Source organism: Lupinus angustifolius, chromosome LG08, assembly GCF_001865875.1.
Source record: "Lupinus angustifolius cultivar Tanjil chromosome LG08, LupAngTanjil_v1.0, whole genome shotgun sequence".
Taxonomy (NCBI): Eukaryota; Viridiplantae; Streptophyta; class Magnoliopsida; order Fabales; family Fabaceae; genus Lupinus; species Lupinus angustifolius.
The window spans coordinates 8,260,040-8,278,167 of NC_032016.1; the positions used below are offsets into that span (position 1 = coordinate 8,260,040).

Consider the following 18,128-nt stretch of genomic DNA (forward strand, 5'->3'; position numbering starts at 1 on the left):
AACTTAACCATTGTATCATAAATATTGTGTTAAATATCATTATTAATTTTCCTAAGAAAAACCTTGGCGTGTGAATCATAAGAAAAAAAAGGATAGGTCAAAAGTGTTAAATATGATTTATAAATATGACCAAGTTACAAACTACTTATTTAAAAGCCGCCCAAATACAGAGGATTTGGTCTCATTTATATAACCATAAGTGTCATTATTTAATTAATTAAGATCGTTTCAAGTTGCATTTACAACCTCTAATACTTATCTGCAATATGTATTTAGTATTTATTACATGTACTATATATTATTACTCGTTTAATAATATTGTTATAGCATGTTGTTTTAGCTCAATAATTTAAACTTATATAAGCATAAGTCAGATTCTTTTAATGTGAAGATGGCCATAAAATAGCTTAAAGAAGAAAACACCAATAATGATCTTTATTTTTCCTAAGATAATTCCTTTTTTCATGGTAAAAAAATGATTTTTAAAGTGGGCAGGTAAAAAAAATGAAATGCCCAAAAAGAAGATACATGAAATAATGTTGTTTTTTATATTCCTTCAACCTTATAGGTAAATAATTAATCTCTTTCAAAGTATGTGACTGCTCCTCCTAATAAGTGTTACTTCCTGAAATCGAATTTTTTATTTTTTAATTTTTTTGAGAATCTAATAGTGACTTATATCACTAAACTAATACATTGTTCCAATGACATCATTTGTCAAAACAAATATAAATATAATTGTTCAAACAAATTCAGTGGTATAAAATATACCATATATATTGAAATAACAAATGAATAATGTGAAAAGCATTGAATTGGTAAACATAATGAATAAACTCTAAGACCGACAAATATAGAATGGAAGTTGTGCTCATAAATTCCCATAAAGAGAAGCCACCAACCACCATTCTATGTTTTCTATCTTCCTAACAAAGCTAGCTACCATTCTCTTCCACACCTTGTGGAATAAATCCTAATCCATTTTTCTTGAAACTATAGATTCCATGGAAGATACTATTGTACATGATTTGTTTAGCAAGTTACCAGATGAAATTCTTGCCTGCATAGTTTCTTTTCTGCCAAATGAATCTGCACTAGAAACCAGCCTCATTTCTACTAGGTGGAGATTCCTATGGAACCAAGTTGTTGTTAAATATGGTGCTATAGAAGATATTAGTGTTGTTGTTGCTGAATTCTTGGCTTGTTTTGAAGAGCTTGATCCATTAAAGCATCCAAGGAAGCTTCAAGTTCACTTTGATAAAAGCAATGCACTTTTTGCAACTATTGCAACTAATAGTAAATTGCTTCTTGAATTCTCAAATGGAAAGAATGAAAATGAAAGGAGATATGAATTGAAGTTCAAGCTCAATAAGGATCATATCATTCATCACCTTGTTCAACCAAGTTTCTTAGTCAAAACACTTTATTTGAAATCAGTTAGCTATTTCACAAGTGAGGTAGCTTTCTCTATAGTTTCAAACTTGGACCATCTTCAAAACTTGACAATCATTGAGTGCAATGGGTTGCAGGCTTTGTTCATTGAATCTGAATCAAAGCTTAAGAAGTTAACCATCTTAGATTGCTTGCAGTTGAAGTCATTGCATCTTAGAACTTCTAAACTTAAATCATTTCGATTTCGCGGACCGCTTCCTTGGATTTGGCCAGAATCTCATTTCAACCTGAATGATGGCATGCTTGATTTTAGACTAGGCCCCAACTGCAGTAACTTCAAGTCTCAAGATTTTAATATAACACTTTTAACAATAAAGAATTCTCAAATTCTTACTTTATGTGAATGGACTTTTGAGGTATGCTATTTCTATTATTTTCCATCTACTGTTGCTGGTTTTATGCACTTATCTTGCTTAATTGTAATTTTTGGACAGAAGGATTATCTCACTTTTTTTATTCTGAAACCTTATACACATAAATCTTAATCTTATACATATATTCATTGTTGTTTTCAAAGCAAAAGTCTATTAAATAAGTAGTTAAATAATATGTGTAAAAAAAGTAGTACCCCACAACATGAACTAAGGATGTCTCTTATTTTTCTTATGCATAATTTGTTGCAGGAAATGATATGGCCATCAATTTCTCTATCAAGTGGGAACTTTATATTCTATAAGTTAAGAGAGCTATGGTGGATTGACAACTATAAGGATCAAAACAACATTGATGCCTTGGTCTTCTTCTTGAAATTATGCCCTGACTTGGAGCAACTTTTTTTAGAAGTAAGGTTTCTTCTTAGGAGTAATTGATGCTCTTTATTGCTTTATTTTTTGTGACATTTCTATCACTGGTTGGGTGCAGATTGATCCTATAAGTTATTCAACTCCAAGGTCCAAATCATGCTTGATTCAAGCAGTTAAATATACAGAATTGGAGCATCTAAAACTGATAAAATTTATTGGTTTTACAAGTCAAGTGAATGAAATCTCAGTGGCAAAAAGTGTAATTCAGCTAGTGAAGGGAAAGCCTCCAAGGATTGAAACTTCAGATGGTAGTTGCTTGGATATTTATGTGTAAGAAAGGAAAATGATATGAACAAAATAGTTACTAAGATGAATTTGTCACTTTATGTTTAGGAGACTCTTGTGTTGTTTTTATCTATTTTGGAGTTATCTGGTCTTCAAGGAGACAGCATAATTTAATGAATTGCACATTACCCATTATGTTTTTTTTTTTTTGTAAATTTTTAATATTACATATAAACTCTACGACATCAGAATAATATATCCTCGTGTTAGAAGATAAGTTATCTTCTCAATTTATTAAGAATGTGACAACTGTCTTATTTATAGGTGCTAAAAATGTAAGTTTGTATTCAAAAATTTAATATGGTAACAAGGGATGACTCTTTGGAAAAATCCAACCATATAAATCTAATAGGGCCAATGAGGCACCAGATTCCACTCCAGAAATTTTGGAGGGATACAATAGCACATATCACATATGTTGGGAAATTGTCATGGGATATAACAGAGGAAGAACAGAGGAAATTCTTCTCAAATTGCAATATAACATCAATATGATTTCATATGACATGGAAATCGGGGACCAAAAATGGGATAAGTTGTAAATAATAACAACCAAACCTTTATACTACTAGGTGGAGTCGGCCTGGAATGACACCATAATGCTCTGAAAACTGGATAAGTTATGAGTCACTAAAAACAACACTTACATTTGACCAAAATCAGGAACCAATACAAGCTTAGTTGCTACAAGTAATCCTATATCAGGATCCAATACATGCTTAGTTGAAAAGATAGTTGTATAGAATTTATAGTTATGATATACAATAATATAAATAAACGTTTGTACAGAAGAATGTTAAGCAATAAAAAAACATAAGAATGTAGCTTGTATTAAGAAAGCAATTCAAAGCCAATAAGCAAAAGACTCACATTTCATTCAATATAAATTATAAACTCTAATTTATAAGGTCACATATCATAATTTCGTCCAATATTGAACCCTCCATTATCGAAGAGGATACAGTTATAGGAGAAGAGAACTCTTAAGGTGTCATTTTTCTTTAGAAAATGATATATTAGAAAACTATAATGTATTAATAAATTGCATTTCTATGTTTGGTTACTTCTCAAATTCCAATACTTTGGTGACTAACGAATTTTCTGAAGAATAACATATTAGTTTTTAAGTACATATTTATATGATATAAAATACTTTTGTAAGAATATGATCAATATTTTAAAAATATATTAAATAAAAAACAATAAATAATAGGGTAAAAGAAAAAAGGCTAAATCATTCTACTTACCCTAAATTTGTCTTTCCTGGTTCCACTTTTCTCTCTCCTTAACATGTTCAGATTCTGAACACTACCTTATAACTCATGTTGGATGCATTTACTTTAAAATCAAGCCTTTCGTTTAGACATTATTTAAATTTTCCTAATATTCTGAACACTACCTTATAGTTCTTTTTCCAAAGCATGTGAGTTTCCATTAGAACTCATTGGAAGAATTAAGCAGCATGACACATACGCTAAACACAATTTTTTTATTTATTTTGAAAGTCTAAACAGTTTTTTTTTAAATTTGACACTTGAGAATTTTGCCAAACACATAGAAAACATATATTTTATAGCAAAAACTATATAAAATAATAAAATATGACATATTAAAGTAAATGCATCCAACATGAGTTGTTAAATGCGTCAAGGATTAGGCCAGCTTGTATTGAATATAGGTAAATGAATCATTGGTTAGTGATCAATTTGTTCAAATTAGATAATGGATGGGTTGATATATGCCAAGTAATTAGCATGTGTACTTTATTTTGTTAGAAATAGTTTATAAGACTTAGCTCAATTGCTAAAACTTCATGACATAATGTGAGATGTTAAACCCGAATAACATTGAGTTTACTCATCAGAAATAACATGAATTTCTTATTATACTCAACAAATGAACAACTAGATTTACAATATAGTGTGATAGATCAACGATAAGAAAAATACAAATAGGAAACATAAGTGTATGTATTATATATATTGTACATTAGTTACGAGTATAGATCCTCTTTATTAATGGAGATGGAAATCCTTGAAAATCAAAAGAAAATATAACATGTAATAAAATAATATTTTTGTCATTAAATATATAAGAAAATTGAATTACTTATCTTAAGCTTTATGGATCATTCATTATTTCAATTATGACAATCCACTAGAGGAATTAAAATCTCCACATCATTCTCTAGTGGAGTTAAATTCAAGTCCAAAAACAAAAGCTTCTTGCTATTATTAGCCTTGTTTATCTTTGTATCAACACTACTACTACTACTAGTAATCACCATTGTAGTAGAACTTTGAATGTTTCCATTTGAGTTTATTGGCACTCTATGACGCCTCATGTGGCCACCCAAAGCTTGCCCTATTGAAAATTCCAAACCACAAATGGAACATTCATGGATTTTAGGCTTTGGAGGTGAATCACCATGAACCATTATTTGATTTCCTTCTTCTCCCATCAACCTTAGTTTTTTGTGGCTAGCACGGTGGCCACCTAGTGCTTGAAATGAAGGAAATTGTCTGTTACATGTCTTGCACTCAAACACACGATTGTTGTTGTTGTTGTTGTTGGAAGAGTTGGAATAGGTTGTCTCAAATTCACCACCACAAGAAAGAAGCATCAAATAGTTGGCCATGGTTGTGTTATCAAGTTCTCTTTCTCTCTTCATCACTGTAATTAATAATCAATACTATTATAGAGGAAAAAAAGTGAAATTTTGTTTTTTGTTTAGGGTTTGGAAAGAAAGAAAGAAAGCTTTTAAGATGTGAAATGGAGTTGTATATGACTTTGAGAAATGTGATATTTATAATATGGTTATGGCTAGTTTGAGATTAGAGTGATAATGTAATAATACTTGACCATTTCTGAATGTGTATGTGCAAACGTATTGCCACACTAGACTTTGTGTCTTTGACACATGCTATATAATTATATATCTATTCTTACTTACAAATTTTGTTGTTGTATATGTATATACATATTTGGATGTTACAACAAACATTTTGCTTTAAAAAGTTCAATTGATGCGTTGTATTATCCTTTGACTAGTTTGTTTGGTGTGAAAGGAGCCTATACTATGCACAAAAAATGTGGCTTCACTGCTTAATTAAGTGTGTTCAGAGGCAAAAAATAAGTGACAAAAAATGATAATTGTTATATAAGTCCTATTTTTATATTAAAGTCTATTCAGGCTAATTAGTTAGAAGGTAATTTTCTGTATTTGGAGAGTACCCATCATGCTTAATTTGAAAATTATTCTTTGGTTGATAAGAATTATTAGAATATTGTTCAATTTAAAAAATAATTTGGGTTCACATAGTTTTTTGGCATGTATGATGTAACTCTTATATATAGTAGGATATGTATGTTCTCTATAAAAAAGTGAATTAATGAGTTGATATAGATGATTAAATTGAACATGATGATTAATGCCATATAACTTGGACATTTCAGAAATAGAATGGCATGCCATATCTTTCTGTCACACATAAAATGTTACAACCCTGGTTTAAAAATAATAAACAAAAACTAGTAGAGTTACATGAAATATCTAAAATAAGTAACTTGATATATAGGATTAGTCATATTAATATGTGTTGAATTAAGTTTAAGGGAACTGGGTCAGCTAAGCATGAACTCTATGGTTTAATACACAAATAATTAATGCTTATATATGTAAAATTTATGACAGTATCAAGGTTGTATTAGGACAAGTATATACATAGTATTCCACTATGAAACTTATTGGGAATTTCATCCCTAAAAATAATCCAACAGTTGAAAAAGACAGAAAATATTGATCAAATCCCAAATGAATGGTAGAAGTAAGGACTGAATGGCAATCCTTAAATCAAAATAAAATGTATGGATAAGATATGGAGTAAGTATTTAAATTAAAATTCTAATCATCAACTAAACAAAATTATACATTACAAGAGAGAAAAACAAATATGTACTGAAATTGTAATAGTTTTATATATTATGAGTCTATCATTCATACCATTTATTTTTATTATCGTTAACTATTAAGAAATTCATAAATATTACACTCAAACTAAAATATTCATCTATTTAAATTAGAGTGTAAAATCTATATATTGTCAGTATAAAGATTTATATATATAAACTTCATCATTCATCATTAATTTGGATTACATTTTCAAAAAGTCAATCGTAATTAAATATTAATAGTAAATGATACATTCAAAATGTATAAAACTTATACGCATATAGTTTTTTCTCTTTAAATTGTCCCGGCCTTAAATTTGTGTTAAAGCTCAGGCAATGCTCCCTTGCTTTTTTAAGTCCAATTCATTGTACAGTTTATTAAATCCTTAATAAAATGATAATGCATGTAAGACCCATTCTCATAGATTTTACCAGAAATCGCTTGTAAAATATATAAAACATTTTGAGTTAATATCAATTGCAAAAATTTAGCTTTTTTAACATTGTATATTAGGATGATGCACTTTACACTTTGTATCTGATCCCCATTTTCTTAAATTTACATTTAATCACATCACTAATTACCATGTTATACAATTACTTAGTTGAAATTTAACATCTGCAAAACTTTATTAGGACATCCTCAAATGAGACTCTGCAAGAAGATATTTATCTTTATCAACACTTACAAGTAGAAAATAGTGCAACCAATAAATCAACTTCATAATATAAAGTAACATTTATATGCCACTCTCTGGATAAATGTTTAGTAACTATTATAAAATATGTTTATAGAAAGAGGTTCAATAGATTTCTCATCAACACAAGCTCAAACAAAAATTACACTAAATGTAGTCTCCTCCTTGCTGGTATAAATTGTAGCTCTCAGGTAGATCTATTTTTCCATCTAGATAATCACTTCCTGCAAAAATTTGAGCTATAAATCACACCAATCTTCATGGTCAAAATATAAAACAGATATAGGCTCATCTATATGAAAATATAATCCCTTTTTGAATCTACAAATTAGTTGTCCAAGGTTATTTTCACATTATCAAAGAACACAAAGTACATGGCAAAATCAAGCATTTCCTTTTACAATAATAAGTCTTGGTACAACTAATAACAAGGGTTTTCTTCTATTTGTGTCCTTAGACACTGGTTTAGGAATTCAATAAATGTTAGCTTTTTAAATAATAAATATATTGCAATTCCTAGTGAAAACTTAGTTTCTTTGCATTACCTAATAGATGCTCACAACCACACAATAGGAAAAAAACCACATACCATAATTTTTTTTACTTGAACTAGAAAATTGAACTTTACTAAATACTATATACTAAATTACCCAATACATTGTTTTACTAATGAAGATGCATGTGCAGGAAGAAAGCACAAAAAGTTACATACTTGAGTTTGAAAGCACCTCATTATAAAGAGACACACGGTTGAAATTTCCTGTGTATCTATCTGATGGAACCATGCAATCTGGTTTATTAGAATCTGTATTCAAGTAGTGCAAATCAGAGCATATTTCAGGATTTTGGAAGCACAACTTTTCAGTTACAATATGTTGTGACTGAATTTCCTCTGGCTTTGATTTTTTATCCTTAGAATCAACCTCAGTCTCTAATTCTGATTCAGGTGCCACATTCTGTAGTTTTCTTTTTGATCTAGCACGCCTATTCTGGAACCAATTATAGACATTTGTTTCAGAAATTTGACCATGTTGGCTTAGTTCAGTAGTAATGTCCTTGATTTTTTCCTTGCTTGGAGTACCATTCCCTTCATCAAATATACGTTCAAGAATCTGAAGTTGCATTGGTGTAGGTGTCCATCTTTGTCTTGATGTTATTTTGTGGCCAGAAGATGTTATCAATGGATCACAGTACATGTTTCCTAGCCTAACCCCTGGTAAAGAAAACATCAATCTTTTCAATGATGGGTCTTAATAAAGGAAACAAATTTCTCCATTGTAGGTTCTATATAATCTTTACAATCTTAACTTTCAAGGGTGTATTTAATTCTGAGAAGTTCTGATATTTTGTGTCCTTAACTTTTAATATATTAGAATGTGAAAGTTATAGCTTCCAATAAAATTTCTCATATTTTGTGTCCTTAACAATTTAGAGTACTAACTTCTTTCCTATTTAGTATTTGTCCCACAAAAAATAGCAAAAAAATCGGTTGAAAATGTATTGGATAACTTAATTAAAAGCTATGCTTCACACAAGAGTAAGAAAAGCAGAATGCAAGGGGAAAATCAATCAAGTTTAGTTTTTCTTGAAAGCAAAAGCAAAATGGTATTTACTATTTACTCAAATGATTAATCGCCATAATTACAACAAGATTTCAAGGTCCATTATTGAAATCCAACGTGCCTTATAATGTTTGGGAAATAAAGTATGGTTGATATTTTGCACTGTCATTTTCTGATTTCTGGAATCAAGCTGGCTTAACTAATTGAAATAAATGTCCTTTGACGAATCTAATGATTATTGACTAAACGAATGGACCAGAGAAACTCAATTACACTCCACAAATCTAGTGTAGATTGTGATCCACTATTCACTTAGCCTCTTCATTAATGAAGAAGACAAATCCTTCAAAATAAAAGAAAATCTAACATGTAATAACATATTTATCCTTTTAAGTATAATACAATAATATATTTGTTAAATATTTGTCTTAGTCCGATAATATCTGATAGAATTGTTGACTACCAAAAAAATTCAATAGTACAGATTTTTAATTACATTTAAATTAAATTTTTTTGCTTCTCATTACTCGAAATAATCTCATTTTTGACAAATCATAAATGATCGGGAATAATGAAATACAACAATTAGACTTAAAGGAACACATATTAGACATACATGATGAACACATAAATAAAGAAATCTTGAAAATAGAAAAAGGAAAAGAAGAAAAAGAAGATATAGATGAAAGAACCTGCAAGATCATGGTGAGCTGAAAGTGTAGAATGCATCTGAATAAGTTGTTCAGAGATGATGGCATAAACTGCAATCTGTTTCCTTAGAGTTTCCAATTGTTCATCTGTCATCACCTTAACATACATCATTTCTCCATTTTTCTGCAAACTCTGCAACTGTTTCTGCCATTCCATCATGTTCACCATTCTGTATATGACTCAATGATAAGAGAGAGAGAGAGAGAAGAGAGAGAAAGTCAGCACATTGGTTTGTGAGAAAGAAAAGAAAAAAAGAGAAAGAACGAGAATACAGACAAGACACCACCTACATTATACATTGATGCTATTTTATGCGGTGCAACGTGTGACTCATTGTCCATTTTTTATAAATTAACTTTTTATCGTTGATATATGATTCTTCAAAAAAATATATATATATAAATAAATAATAGATGATATAATGATTATGTATAAAATAATATATTCTAAATTTTAAGAAGATATTTTTATTTTTATTTTTTAAAAGTTTATATGTATTAACAAAGTTAAGGTTTGTTTCATCAACCGATTGAAAATATTTTGTTATGGTTTGTTAGGTTTATGAAAATATTTTGTTTTTATTTCCAATTTTTTATAAAGAAATAATTTATTAAATTGAGTATAAGAGATGTTCATCTCATACAAAGAAAGATCAATCAGTAACCTTTTTAATAACCAAAGAAATACAGAGTTTTTCGTAAAACTGATATTGATAAAAGCTTGATAGTGTAAAAACAAAATACTCATTATGAAACACGAAAATACATTCACACTCATTCATTAAGCTTTAACATCTCTAACAATAACATGCTGTGCTTTTATATGTTTGTTCTTATTTGAGTTGTGGTAAAAATTTAAATTTTGTACGGACTCGATGCTTTTTGTCATAACTTTAACTAAAAGGATGATAAAGCTCTTACTAAATTATTTTAAACTTACCTTCAACTATTATTAGTTATACTCAACAGACATAAACACCCTAAAGAGAGACCAATATTGAAATATTTGTGACAGTAGAAATAAAAGATTGATCTATAAAAGTTTTTTGTTTAAAAAAACGAAAATTTGTTATAATTCATACATTCTTTGCAAATCCAAAAATAAACAAGCCTTCACCTCTAATTACTTATAATGGTTACAATTACTTTGGCAGTAAAAAAGCCATAAACCATTAGGGATATCAGAAACATTTGGTTACAACCACTCTCCTTGGGTACTAGCCAACACTAATGGCTAATGTATATGTCCAAACTCAAAAGGAACATCATTTAGAGGAATTTTACATTCATAGTTCTGAATGGATTCAAGCCCTAGAGGAAAAATGGCAACATCTTCAAATTGCATCCAGATACAACCAAGATAAACTAAGGAATTAAGATCTTTAAGTTAATTTGCTACACTCACTCCTAGGATAAGAAAATTTTAAGCCGCCATGAGAAAGCCTCAGACTTGTGCAAGTCGTCCCTTACTTTTCGTGTATATTGCTCCAAAGTGTGTGCATACTCATCGATGATATCATTAGACACTGTCTCTTCAGCTAATCTGACAGCTGCGATCTGCGACAGTTGAAAGTTCTCCGCCATTTGTTGTAGCTTCCTAGCTGTTTCACCCTCACCAAACATCATGAGGGTAACCAATAATGATTTCAGCTCATGTCTAGCTTCCACTGTCAGGGACATGCCTTTCAAATGGTCCACCAAGGCCATCTCCTCATCAGCACTACATTGGCGAGTAAAACACAATTATTCTATCTGTAAAACACTGACCAAGAAAACAACAGTATATGAAGGGTGTGGGCACAAGAAAATCTTATGTCAGTATACCTTCCAGGACGGATTTTTCCTCTTTTCCTCTGACGCCTAGCGTCTCTTGCTTTACTGGTTGCAGTTGAGCTAAAAGAAGCAGCAGAACTTCTCCTGGTCCTGTTGTTGAAATGGAAAAAAGAAATGATTTCAACACTTCAAAGTATAGCAGAACAAATAAATATACAACCAATAACATGGAGAGTAAAAAATTACATTTGATATTATTTTATGGAAAAGAAAAATAAGTACCATTCAATAATATTGCTTAAATGTCTTTCTTTCTCTAGAACTAAATTATTATTCGACAAAATAAGGAGGCTTTATTTATTTTCACATTGAAGAAACTGAGGTATAAGAGCCTTCTCATAAAAAACACACAGTTTTGTATATTTAATCCCTAATAGTTTTGTATATAAGAGCATCTTCATGTCTGATTGGTGAGTTTATTATAACATGTCATCAGGCTGAAACCATTCTCATAGTGAGAAAAATGATTCAGAATACATAGTTATATACACAAACATATTAAATCGATGCTCTGCATATGGCAAGTTATATAGGCAAATCTATAAGATCAATGAAAAATACTTACCCTGTGGTGTATGCACTCATTCCACTGAAATTACTGCTAGCTTCTGAAGCCGCGTCATCATCAACATCACTCGCTGCACGTTCCTCTGACCGGAGCTTTGCCGCAAGAAGTAATCTTCTTTTTCGAACAGCCAAGTAGCGGGCCAAGTACTTCCCTACTTTCTCTAAGCCTTCCTCATATTCACTGATAAGTGTGCTTGCACATTCCACAGATGCACTCTTCACTGCCTTAATCAAGTCCTCTCTTCTATGTATAAAAGCAACCCTCAATGCCTCCTCCCAGTCCCTTGCACTAATCAACAAATTCACACCATTGTTAACATCGTCACAGTAGTCCAGGGCAATCTTTGCTGCTTCACCAGGTTTACCAAGGGCTTGAAGTTCTTCGCAAAGATCACTAGCTAGATGCAGTACCTCATCTTTTCCCAGATTAAGGAGCCCAGCAACTCTAAGCACCCCACTCCAGTTACTAATAGCACGATAAGACTTCAGGGCCTTATCTAGACTGAAACAGGACAAGTAAATTGTTGCAGCATCTTCAAAGCATTTTTCATCACTAAGAAAATCCCCCCATGCCTCAAGGAATGGCATCCTCTTAGCAGGATCAGTAAAAAGTTGAAGAGCCAGCGGAAAAAGTTGAGGGTTTTTTTTCACGAGTGTCATAGAGACATCATAATAAGAATCTCCAGCAGAAGCAATGTGTCTGAGAGCCTTTTCAAACCTTTGCAGCCTAAGGTCGATATTATATTGCATTAAGAGAGTAGGCATAGACTCCAATTCTTGTAAGAAAGGAAGAAATTCCTTGGGATCTTTCTGAGCATTCAATGCCACAATAGCTGCAAGATGTAAATCATAAAGACCCAAAGCAGCTTCATAGACAGCATCAGAATCAGCTAACCACAAAAGATGCTTCAAAGCTTCTTCAGCAGAAGGATAAGATATTCTCCTCTGGTCATCAGCATGAGACAATTCCATTTCACGGATAATTTTTATTCTCTTTAGAGCATCTTCAAGTAATGGAGGATCACTCCGTGCCAGAGTGGTCAAAATACAAAGCTCCCGAGCGGGACTTTCTGTTAAGTGATCCTCAAGTGCGTTCCTTATGGCCAACAGAATGGAAGAAACCTTGTTACCAGCAGGAAAATGCTGGAGTCCTCCAACTGGCATAGCATTAGTATCCACTGGGCAGGGAACAGATACATGATTTTTGTAAAGTTTTTCAATGATATTTTCATTCTTTACAGAACAGACAAATTCAGTTATGTAACTCAGATTGTCAACCTGCCTTACAAATTCAGAAGCTGATTGTGAAAATGCTTGCCAACCACAGTAATCAACAACCACGTTGAAATCTATCCTATGCCGCCTAACCATAAGTAATGCATCCCTAAAGCGCTTTTGAACCAAGGCATTAATGATAGAAACCAAAACCAATTTTCTAGGATATGTACATTCTAGGTTTCCCCTAGTAGTTTGCAATATGATGGCAGCTTCATCCCCATGTAGGACTCCAGCAATTTTAGCACCTCTCTCCCATATATTTATGTAGTTCTCCTTTTCCTCTCTTTTTCTGCTATTAAGCTGGACGAAGTTCCCATACTTCAAGTCCAACTCCCCATTAAGTATATCAACAACGTCAACAATAAAAAGCAAATCTTGTTTAGTTGTAAAAACTAAATGGGTGATAACTTGGTCATCCAAATTTGAGTATAATGAGAAACTGCTGCAGTTGTAGCAGACTATCGCACCATTAGCATGCAGTCTGCCAGTCTCATCCAGTCCAAAAAACACTAGTTTTGGAGGACCACCACTGCCAATAAGGGCTACATTCATCCAAGGGCAAGTTGATGAAAAACCTTGATGTTCTTGTTCTAAAGATCCTCTACTGTTGCCAATTTTTGATACATACTCCTGGATTTCCCCCCCGGAAAACTGCAAATAAGCAGAACATTTACTAGCAGGATTCGGTGCAATATCGATAACAAGCTCATCAAGGGAATTCCGGTTTGAAACTGTTGCATGCCAGCCTGAGCATGTCAGTAATCCTGGAACAAGATCCTCTGAACATTTTAGTTCCATTTCCTGCAAATAGAAGCCTCGAAGTCCGCCCTCGCTTGGTGAGGTTTGAAACAAGTCGCTACTGTGACTGAAACCATAATGTGAAACAGCTAATAGTGTATGGGAATCCAACCATGCAAGATGTAAAATGGACCCAAACACCGTTTCAGTATGACAGGCTTCCACATTGAATTCTTTCCCCTCTAGTTCTTCCCAGGTTTCAATTGATGGAAGCTCTACAACACATACACAACCATTTGAAAGAAATGCAGCTAACTGGTTCTTAGAATTTTTACTATATACAGCCATTTCCCGGACATGAGAAGAAAACTTCAGGCTAAATAAATACATAGGAGGCGGCATTAAGAATAAAGACAGTGGGGTTACTTGAATATTGGAGCCATCAATGACCAGTGCAGTGGAACTCTCTGTAACAGCCGTGATCCAGACAAAGTTGTAAACTGTGATCTGACCACCAAGAGTCCAACAAATTAACTGCAAAGGCCTTGCTGGATTCCAGATGAAGCTGACTTCATCTTGCTTCAAGTATCTGATTTCCTGCTTCAGGAACCAGTGGTTGTTGCTAAAATACCATATCTTTATAGCATCATAATTTTCACATTCAACAACACCTGCAAGAAGATCAGAACTGCAATTCCACTTCAGAACTTTTACTTCTGCATTAATTCCTTCATTGATGGTAAAATTGCTTCTTTCTAACCCATTTCTCTCGAACAAAGCAATTGAGGGACATTCATTTTCAGCTTTTCTATCATAAACAGCTGCAATTTTCGCACCACTAGGCATCCACTCCAAAACTGCCCCAGAAAAATATTTTGGCTCTGAAGAGGCAAGCAACACCCCTGAATCTCGTTCCCAAACCTTAATTTTCTTATGCAGTGAATCAGAACCCTGCACATTGCTCATTGTAGAAAAGTATTTGCCATCTCCACGCCAAGAGAGATGGTGCTGCTCTGGCCCTTTACCTAAAAATGGAGTCTGATCACTATTTTGAATTGTCTCCACATACAAATAGAATTTATATGAGCAGATATATAAAAATAATAAGACTTAATTAGGCTTGACATCTCTCATATCCCTTGAGATTCAGTTTTCATTACATTTACCTTCCCTCCGGGGGAGGTCATTGTAATTACACTAACCTCCCCTTAGCTATTTAAAAAATAAGGGGTTTCCGGGGTGATTAAGTTAAATCTTAGGGGAGTTATTTCCCCTGAATAATAATGGTAAGAGGCAATAGGAATTAGGATCATGCTTGGTACACGTCATATCAGTGCACATCACCGTGAGGCTTAAATGGCAGAATCGAATATAAGTGTTTAAAAAACTAAAATGAGATGGTAAAAACTATGCAGAGATGTGAGATGATGAGTTTATAAAGAGTTAGTGTAGGAATTAGCATTTTGTATGGATCCAATGCCATTTTTTATAGAGTAAAAGCTTAATTCAATCCTCCAAAGATTATGGTATCGCCAGATAAGTACTCAGTTTTTATTTAGACACTAACCATTAAAAATTCAAAATGTTACAGAATTAGTTGATGACAAAAAATGTCAATTTAAGTTAAGTCTGTTCCAAATCTTTCAAGGACAACTATTTCAAGGGCCTATCTAGCAACTAAACTTTTCAGAACTCAATTGAGGTTTTGCTCAACACACACTCACACACACATCCTACTAAAACATGGAAGATTAACTATGTGGAAAAGGGTGCAAAGTCCTTACTTACGAAGTCGCAGCCTTCGTCATGGAGTGGCATTTCATACAACAAATCCCAATCAGGTGTCATAACCAATATGTTGCCAAAACCAGTTATAACAGCAAGCAATTCACCATCAGGACTAGGTGATATACATTTAACACCACCATTCACATTCCCAACAATTTCTGTAACATTAGTTTCAACACTATATAATAACAAAAGTCCCTCTGAAGTTCCAATAATAAGTGATTCTTTCTCCATTAGATAATCAAACGCAGTAACATGATCATCATTTTCCAAATCAACGGTTCCAACAACATCACCATGTTCATCACTAGAAAATAACCGTTTGCTCAAAGCTCCTTTTTCCTGCAAAATTGAAATAATGTTAGAAACAAATCACATAATATTAAATATAAATTGAAATAATAGAAATAGAATAGTTGAGTACGGACATGGAAGGAAGAGAGAGGAGAGGAGTAAATGTGATTGTGAGAAGAGAGGAAGAAGATGCGGTTACGCTCGATATCGAAGGCGGAGAAACGAATGGTTACGGTGTCGGAGTCAAATTTAAGAGATAAAGAGACTTCGGAGAAAAGCTTCAAGTTGTTCATTTCAAGAGTTACGGCGGTTTCAGGGTGGTGGAAGTGGTGTCGCCGCCGGTAAGATAGAGAGTAGGGTTGTCACTTGTTACAGTTACTTCATAAGGTTTAATAACATTTCTTAGGCTTTATTTATTTTCTTTTGTACCAAATATTAATTGACATTGAATCCCTTATTTTCTTAAATTCTCATTTTCTACCTGAAAATATTTACCAATGAATCAATTAAATTGTTAAGTATTAAATATTAATTGTTAAACATCCTTCCCTCGAACAAAGTCAACAAACCATCTAGTACAACATCAAATATCATTAGATACTTAAAAGATCCCAAATCTATTCTCCTTTCAAAATCTAATCTAACATAGTTGAAAATCTATTAACTTTTTACTAAATCTTCAAGTATAAAGTTTTTATAATAAAACATTATAGTGTTGTTCACCTATTGGAATGAAACTTTAACTATTATCTAAAGTTTTAAAATTATTGGATATTACAAATATATCATAAACCCAAAAATATTTAGATAAAGATGATAATATGAATTGAGTATAAAGTATATTATTGAGAGAACTTATTTCCTTAAATTTATTCAGTATTTAATATATGTCTTATTTTTCTTCTTTTAAAAAAATCGTTTTAAAATCTATTATAAAACTAAAAAATAAAACAAATGTCAAATACTTAATAGATTTAAAGAGATAAATTATCTACTGGTTTTATTAAAATATTTTTTATTCTGACATAAGTTTTTGATAGAAAAGAATTGATAACAAGAACTTGGTCTAATAGTCCTAAAGTATGATTACATCAAATCTCTACTGAGGTTTGTGATTTCATCTTTATTGTTTTTTAAAGATGTCATTGAACATTCTTATTCATTTATTTTTATTTGACATTTTTGGTGTCCAAAACACTGAAAAATGACTTGATACTTGATTTTTAAGAATTTTGAATGCGGATCTAATAATTTCAGAGAATCTTAAAAGCATTAATATTCATCAAAGAATAGTTTGACATAATCGTGTTGTGGTTAATCAGTTCTCACATTCTAAACAAAAGGAGTTACATTTGGGTATTGACTGTAATAGCAAACATCAAGATAAAATACCTGCATCTTCACATGAGTTCCTTTGGATTTCAATGAAATACACTTAACTAACAATTCAAATGAGATTGAATAAGAACATTACAATTTTCCAATCTGATACCCAAAAAATGCTTCACTTTTAACCTTGCCTCAAACATTGGGATGGAAATACAGTCATCAGATAACGTGACCGCGAACATCGTAGCAGAGACTTACACCACAGCTCTTGAAGTGAAGTTAGAATAGTCCAATCCTTGTTATATATGCTTGTGATCTTAAACAAGCAAAACTGCATTTACACAACCATCATTTTCTGGGTTATTGGTAACTTGGGCATATTTACCTGCATTTATCACAAAGAACCCACACATCAATTTCAGTTAAAATTACTTGAAATTGAAACACAAACAATCTTACCCCACACATTACTTGAAATTCACCTGAAATTAGAGCAAGATAAAATAAGAAACAATAACATCTTCATAAAGTTCATACCATTCCCCTAATTCACGATTGTATGAACAATTAATTTAATAGACTGGACCATCCTTCACTGAAATGCACAATATTAGTAGAGCATATGAACATAATATTGGACAAAAGAAAGTGGACATAAGAGGGAGTACAATATACTTGTACTTGAGTACATATCAGCATATAAAAAGTGAGATGCATCAAATTTTTGAACATGAGCATAACCCTGAATTTAAAGAGCCGGAAATATAAATAGCTTTTGTGACCATCCTCTTCCATTGCTTGGCTGCAAAGTGGCAATGCATATATTATCAATTTTTGGCA

At 32.0% G+C, this 18,128-nt stretch overlaps 3 protein-coding genes across 6 annotated transcripts; 1 reads left to right on the plus strand and 2 right to left on the minus strand.

Annotated features, from left to right (window-relative positions):
- Positions 877-9,995, plus strand: LOC109353874 (F-box protein At2g39490). The gene is made up of 4 exons (XM_019596234.1): positions 877-1,808; positions 2,076-2,234; positions 2,314-2,525; positions 9,950-9,995. The coding sequence occupies exons 1-4, from the start codon at positions 1,005-1,007 to the stop codon at positions 9,993-9,995; spliced, it is 1,221 nt and encodes a 406-aa protein (XP_019451779.1). The 5' UTR covers positions 877-1,004.
- Positions 7,145-9,727, minus strand: LOC109354672 (WUSCHEL-related homeobox 8-like). Of its 2 annotated transcripts, none has more exons than XM_019597327.1 (3): positions 9,444-9,727; positions 7,902-8,405; positions 7,145-7,413 (listed from the first exon to the last, which is right to left on the minus strand). In XM_019597327.1, the coding sequence occupies exons 1-3, from the start codon at positions 9,628-9,630 to the stop codon at positions 7,337-7,339; spliced, it is 768 nt and encodes a 255-aa protein (XP_019452872.1). In that variant the 5' UTR covers positions 9,631-9,727; the 3' UTR covers positions 7,145-7,336. The 2 variants fall into 2 exon arrangements, with proteins under 2 accessions (XP_019452872.1, XP_019452873.1); XM_019597328.1 differs by having other exon boundaries at positions 7,902-8,402; positions 9,444-9,726.
- Positions 10,548-16,370, minus strand: LOC109354488 (elongator complex protein 1). Of its 3 annotated transcripts, XM_019597027.1 has the most exons (7): positions 16,094-16,370; positions 15,662-16,007; positions 11,860-14,902; positions 11,286-11,384; positions 10,867-11,181; positions 10,747-10,772; positions 10,548-10,661 (listed from the first exon to the last, which is right to left on the minus strand). In XM_019597027.1, the coding sequence occupies exons 1-5, from the start codon at positions 16,250-16,252 to the stop codon at positions 10,869-10,871; spliced, it is 3,960 nt and encodes a 1,319-aa protein (XP_019452572.1). In that variant the 5' UTR covers positions 16,253-16,370; the 3' UTR covers positions 10,548-10,661; positions 10,747-10,772; positions 10,867-10,868. The 3 variants fall into 3 exon arrangements, with proteins under 3 accessions (XP_019452572.1, XP_019452570.1, XP_019452569.1); XM_019597025.1 differs by having other exon boundaries at positions 10,548-10,772; XM_019597024.1 differs by having other exon boundaries at positions 10,548-11,181.